A 6,279-nucleotide genomic window follows, 5' to 3' on the forward strand; every position below is an offset into this window, starting at 1 on the left:
TAGTGAAGCAAGTAGAATTTGTTCTCTTTGGAAAAAAATAATAATAATTAAATAAAACTTAGCAATGGGTTTCCACCAGGCTGTGCGTTCAGTCCACAACAAAACATCCCGTTTTGGATCTTATTAACTAGCTGCAAAACAGAAATTGAAATTTCTATAACTTATTTAACAGATTTTTCATTGTGCCCTTGACGTTTCTGTTCAGCAGTTAAATCAGTGTTTTGTCAACTATCTATTTTGAGCAGCAAAAGTAGGATTACGTCCCTGATAGAGTCGATGGAAAAAAGTAGATCAGTAGTCTTGGCTGACTTCTCTGTTCTCTTCCTCTCTGAGGAGAGCCTTTACTGTCATAGTCAGTCTACATGACTGACCTTTTCTGTCTGCACACAGACAGCTGCATAACAACTTATTAAATGCCAGCAATTACACAATATACTGGACTGATGGTGATTAGGGATAAACCAGGGAATGAGAGCCAGTGTCTGTTTAAAGAGATAAACAAATGTCTACTTTCTCCCTCTATGTGGATTGAGTTAGCAACGTTTCATACTTTCAATAATTAGAGATTGAGAAATTATTTAATTGACAAAGCGAGTTTGGTTGATAGCAGCATCCGCAGTTAAGTAACTTTTATTCTTCTAATTATCTGACTGTGTTATTTGGGCTTGTTTACAGACTACCTCTTGACAGATTAAACCTTGGTTGCTCAACACAATGACAGTGTTGGCAGACAGACCTATTCTATTTATTCTGTCTACTGAGAGTGAGGTGAAACTAAACTCTGCCATCTGTCCAAAGTGCCAAATATACTTGTGTGTATTTCTGGATCTACCCTGACCTTTTCATGGCTTCTTCACCCAAAGTGTCTCAGAATACCTCTCATTAAAAGTAATAAGTTGTTTTCCTTTATCAGGATCAGATAGTGGCTGATGTTTAAGAGCGATTGGCATCACTAATTTTAAAACGGTTAAGTTTGAGACATTCACATGGGAATTTTTAGATGTGATCTGTTGATTAGTTTTTTTTTTTTGTTTTATTGTTTTTAGATGTACTTTTATTAAACCCGCTGCAGCTTTTCTAGAACCATTCAAATATTATTTTCTTCAGCTTATTTACCACTTAATATGAAAACTCTGATGTGGGTTGTGGAACAACGTGTGCCAAGTTTTCAGGTACCACTCAGAAATCAAACTGAACTAAAATTGATAACTGATAATATATTTTTTCCTAAAAACCTTCAAACATGTTCCTGTTTGTTCCAGTGGAATTACCAAAATTATTTCTATTGCGTAAATACCATAATGCATCGTCGATAAATGTTGAATTAATATCATTTTATCTGTATTTTAGAGCATATATTGGGTATCGTATTCTGTTGTACGCCATTGGCAAACATAATTCAGCTGTTTGTAAAAGACCAAACAAGAATCCTGTGTTTTTATTCTAACCCACGGAAGCAATTAATTAAAAGCTTGTGTTTAAATACAACTAATTTGCCAGCCAGTGTTACGCATGTGCCTGTTCTACTGTGTTTCCAGTCAGTTACATAATGGCCTAATTGTTTTTATCGTAAGTCTTGGACATAGAAGCCAGATTACGACAAGGATTTCAACCCAAAGAGATTACCTCTAGATTTAAGCACCTTATTTAGTTCCAAGCAATGAAAATCAGCCATAAGCTTGTCTGTTGGGCACGTATATAAAGGCAGCCACCAGCCCGAGACCCGATCTGCTGCAGAGTGAACACATCCACACCCAGAACTTTGATTTTTAATCTCGACTGCTACTCTTAACCCAAACAGGTAAGACGCTGGATTTGGATTTTAACATTAGTTGCCTCTTTACTAGTTAAATTGTTGCCTTTGAGCTGCATCTGTGCCTTCTGCACTCTAGCGAGAAACTGTGGGAAAGTTGCAGACCAAAGACAGTCCTCACTGAATGTTGAACCTTATTTGATATTAGAACAGAGAGTTCAGACTGGATTTAAATGTTGCATTAGAGGTTTTGTGTATTTTGTTTAAAATTACTCCAAATGGTAAAAAAAAAAAAAAAAAAGTAATTTTTTTCATAAACACATGTTTCATTACAGAATGGGATCGTTTAAGCTGGCCCTGCTGCTGGTCTTTGTGTCCTGCGTTGAACGCAGTTTGTCTGCCTCCTGCATTGTAGATAGTTTCTCAGTCAAAGAAGACTTTGATCCAAAGAGAGTGAGTACAAAAAACAAAACCTGCATTGAGACGTGAATGTCAGGAGAAAAGAAAAAAAAAAAGATTAAATATTTCTGACTTCCCTTTTATGACAGTATGCTGGGAAGTGGTATGCACTGCAGAAGAAAGACCCAGAGGGGCTGTTCCTGCAGGACAACATCTCCGCCGAGTACACCATTGACGATGATGGCTCCATGACTGCCTCTTCCAGGGGACGGGTCACCCTGTTTGGGTAAGGAACCGAGTATTCATAAGAGGTTCTGCATCAGATACTGCTCTTTAACATGTTTTTCCCCTTCTTTAAGAACAGATGATGACCTGACCAGTGCAGGAAAAGATGTTCTTTTTCTTAGCCAGGTTTTAAAAAAACGTGTTCAGGACAGAAAGATTTAGGAGCAAAAACGTGCTAAGCGTTAGTTATAAGCAGAGTTTTCACTCAATAATAAAGGATTAGGAAGAGATGTGATGAGAGGTTTTTTTTTTTTTTTTTGCATGTTTTGAAGATTTGTAGTAAATAGTTGTAAGCATTCAGAAAAGAGAAGCTAAAGAACTTTTCTTGCGTCATTGATCTGATTTTTGGTCTTGCAGCTTCTGGGTTGTCTGCGCCGACATGGCTGCTCAGTACTCTGTACCTGACCCTACCACCCCCGGCAAGATGTTCATGAACTACCAGGGCCTGGCCAGCTACCTCTCAAGCGGAGGTACGTTCAACGCCACTTCCCATCACGCATTTGTGTTTTTACACTTCATTCCTACAAACATCGTACTTTTCTGTCAAACTAGGCGACAACTACTGGGTGATCGACACCGACTATGACAACTACGCCATCACCTACGCCTGCCGCTCCCTGAAAGACGACGGCAGCTGCGAGGACGGCTACGCCCTGGTGTTCTCCAGGAACCCCCGGGGCCTGCCTCCAGCGATTCAGCGCGTCGTCCGTCAGAAACAGGAGGAAATCTGCATGGTGGGACAGTTCCAGCCCGTCCTGCAGTCTGGGGCCTGCTGAGCAGAATCAAAGAAACGGGGAAGGAGAAGCAAGTGCCAGTCAGATGCTGACTTTGTGGATAGAGAGCAAGCAGAGGGAAAATCCTGAGAGCATGTGTGCGTGTGTGTGTGTGTGTGTGTGTTTGTGTGTGTGTGGTTAATCTATGACAGTGATGGAGTTGGAAAATGCAAAGAGATTGACAGAAGAAGAATATTTCTCTTCTTCTGCCTTTTATGAAATTTTCTTCGATCTCATCCTCCTCCTCACATATCCATGTATTATTAGTATGATGATTAGTATTTTGGCCAGATTTCTCTTGAAACAGAGATTTAATCTCAACGAGACATTCCTGGTTAAATAAAGGCTACATACACACATACACACATACATACATACATACATGCAAAAGAAAAATGTTACTTTGCAGTAATGTTTGTGAGTGAATGTGACAAAAAAATAAAGATTTTTTTTTACACAAAAATGCTTCAAGATTTCATTTATTAATTAGAAATTTAAATGAATAAATAAAAAATAGTTTTAGAACAACTTTTGGATATGTCCAAATCTGTTTCATAGAACTTGACCTTTGGTTTTGGTTGTTATTCATAATTAACCACATACATTTTGCTGTCAGATGTAGATGTTTATTTTTGACAAGAAATGAGATGGGCATCTCCAAAAAGATAATAAAACAATGTAAAAGAAGAGTTATTATTGATAAAAAAAATAAAGGAAAATGTATTTTCATTTCACTGAAAAAAAGAATAAAAACAATATTGATTCCCTTCTCAATCATCAGAGGAAAAATGTTGGCAGTACAGCACTTTGGGTTTGATAAATGCTGACTAGTTTTTTTTTTTTTTCTGCATATTTTCATTAGAGTTCTAAATATTCATCTCCTGTGTTGAACTCCAAGTCCATTAAGATGAAAAAACTCTTTGCAATCCCCCTAATTTTTTGCTCCTTCCACATATCGATGTATCAAAACTGTTTTGGTCCCTGCAAAAAATTGGCATTGCCTTCAGTAAGAAGTAAGTAAAATATTACTTTAATCTGACATCGGATAAGAATATGAACAATGTTCGGGTTAAAAGTTCTTAGTGAGATTTAGTCTTGCATCAAATAATGTGCTTACATTTTTATTCCTTTTTCTGTTCACCTGGACACTGAAGCTCATCTTTGTTTACACAACGACACCCAAAAACTTTCATTTTAAACAAGATTCTCTCACAATACATTCTTTAAAATATGCTTTTCTTCTACAGCTTTTGATTTCTGAGACATTATAATCCAAAATTTGATGAGGAAGTAGACTACAATAAAAGAAGCTGTAGTGTTTTAAACCAGCATCGGTTGCTTTGCTTTAGGTTTTCTTTCATTCACAACCTGCCATTCCACATTTCACACACAGCCAGATTATGGCGCAGATAATCGGCGTGGTTCCTGAATTTACTTTCCACCTTGCTCACGTTGCAGCGAACTTCGTTTATCCACTCTGTACGTGTTGGGTCCACTTGTAAGAGGCTTTTTTGTTCATGTTTAGAGATTTTTTTTTTCTGTCCTGGCTCTGTGTGAAGCCAAAGCTTAACCATCAGGCTGGGAATAGTGTGGGGGTGGAGGGTAGGGATTTGGCTGGGAGTAGAGTTACTGTTACTCTGCGTCAAAGAGTAAAAATGTGGTGATTCAAATATCTGACAATTATCCCATATGAGTTTTATCCCTGTAAGTGTTGCATGGGCCCCAATCAACCCCAAGTAGACCTTATATTTCCTATAGACGGGTAACACACTGGATTTCACAAAGTGAGCTGGAAAGTGTTGCTGCACAGAAGGATGGCTAGGATGTACTGAACAAAAAAAGACAAATTTTTTGAAGCACTAACTCCCCAATTTACAGATTAATGCTGGTTCTGAAGATAGTCAAGACAAGCTGGTGAAGATCATCAGCTGTCCATGGCATGAAAAGCAAAAGTGCTTGGTTAGAAATCAAATCGACTTATTTTCTTGTTTCTTTAAAAGCCTTCACCTTTCATCCAAAGACTTCTCCAGCTTTGAAACACTGCTGAAAATTGGAAGAAGAACCCAAATGGGCCACTTGGAAAATTAAGGACACATGGCCCAGGTCTCCATTCAGTTCAACATCTCAATCATTGTGATTGACAATCCAAATATAACATGGATAATGCCAAATGAGTATTTTGTCACATGTTCAAAGGTATGAATTGCTGTAAAACCGCCTGGGAAGGCAAAGGAAAGCTTTAGTGTAAGTGTTAAAAAAGATTAAACATATAATGCTGAAATTCACTGACATCCTAGTGACCCAGTCTTTCACAGATGTTTGTAAAATCAATCTGTGGGCCTTTTGGTGTCAGATTTATGCTATTTAAAAAAAAATTACCCAAATTAGGCATGCTAAGAAATGTGCTAAATTTTAAAATATAAAATTCATGTTCACAGTTTTGTTTTAAGTGCTTCATCGCAATCACACAGGACCACAAACACAAACAACAGCAGCAATTAAAGTTTGAAAGCACGATAAGAAGCTGCACTTTGGTCATTCAAGTGTTTAATCCCTTATTAGTCCTAGGAAATGAAGCCAAACCCAACACAACATGCCTCGGGCAGTAATGGGCTTAATGGTGTTCAGAGGTTTAGGAGTATTTGGTCAAACTGTACAAACTCAGCATTTGGGTCATGGAGGGCTCTTCAGGGTTAAAGATCAAGCATATACAAGTATTTTTATTTTTATTAATTTCATTATAAAATCTGTATGGCTACATAGGATTGGTAAAATAAAGTCTATATTAATTAATGTTTCTAAAAAGAGATTTGTCACACTAAGTTCAGTCCACCAGAGGGCAGCGCAGTTATATCCAACAGCACTTTATCCCTATTTCTCTCAGTACAAGTGAAACAATCGTCTCTGTAACAATAAGGTTGTGCTTAATAATAAAAATATTTTACTATCCTAAACAACGCAATGAGTATTTTCAGTATCTTTTTTAAGGTTAATTAAAAACAATAGGATGCCTTAGTACTTTGGTCGCTGCGTTGTGTTCAAACAGCTGCTGTGTCAATAATTGAAGCA

At 37.5% G+C, this 6,279-nt stretch overlaps 1 protein-coding gene across 2 annotated transcripts; it reads left to right on the forward strand.

Annotated features, from left to right (window-relative positions):
• Positions 1-1,501: 1,501 nt before the first annotated feature.
• rbp4l (retinol binding protein 4, like) lies at positions 1,502-3,673 on the forward strand. 2 transcript variants are annotated; one of them, XM_014983311.2, is made up of 5 exons: positions 1,503-1,801; positions 2,089-2,206; positions 2,302-2,438; positions 2,795-2,907; positions 2,990-3,673. In XM_014983311.2, exons 2-5 carry the CDS (start codon positions 2,090-2,092, stop codon positions 3,211-3,213), a joined length of 591 nt encoding a protein of 196 aa, XP_014838797.1. In that variant the 5' UTR covers positions 1,503-1,801; position 2,089; the 3' UTR covers positions 3,214-3,673. The 2 variants fall into 2 exon arrangements, with proteins under 2 accessions (XP_087867119.1, XP_014838797.1); XM_088010993.1 differs by having other exon boundaries at positions 1,502-2,206.
• Positions 3,674-6,279: the final 2,606 nt, after the last annotated feature.

The sequence above is a fragment of the Poecilia mexicana genome, unplaced genomic scaffold, assembly GCF_051168715.1.
Source record: "Poecilia mexicana isolate PSO_F unplaced genomic scaffold, ASM5116871v1 scaffold_12, whole genome shotgun sequence".
NCBI classification, from domain to species: domain Eukaryota; kingdom Metazoa; phylum Chordata; class Actinopteri; order Cyprinodontiformes; family Poeciliidae; genus Poecilia; species Poecilia mexicana.

Coding starts and splice junctions, on each gene's coding strand:
- rbp4l (XM_088010993.1), top strand. CDS start 2,075: ATGTTTCATTACAGAATGGGATCGTTTAAGCTGGCCCTGCTGCTGGTC. Junction 2,439..2,794: donor GGACGGGTCACCCTGTTTGG/GTAAGGAACCGA, acceptor TTGGTCTTGCAG/CTTCTGGGTTGTCTGCGCCG. Junction 2,908..2,989: donor CAGCTACCTCTCAAGCGGAG/GTACGTTCAACG, acceptor CTGTCAAACTAG/GCGACAACTACTGGGTGATC.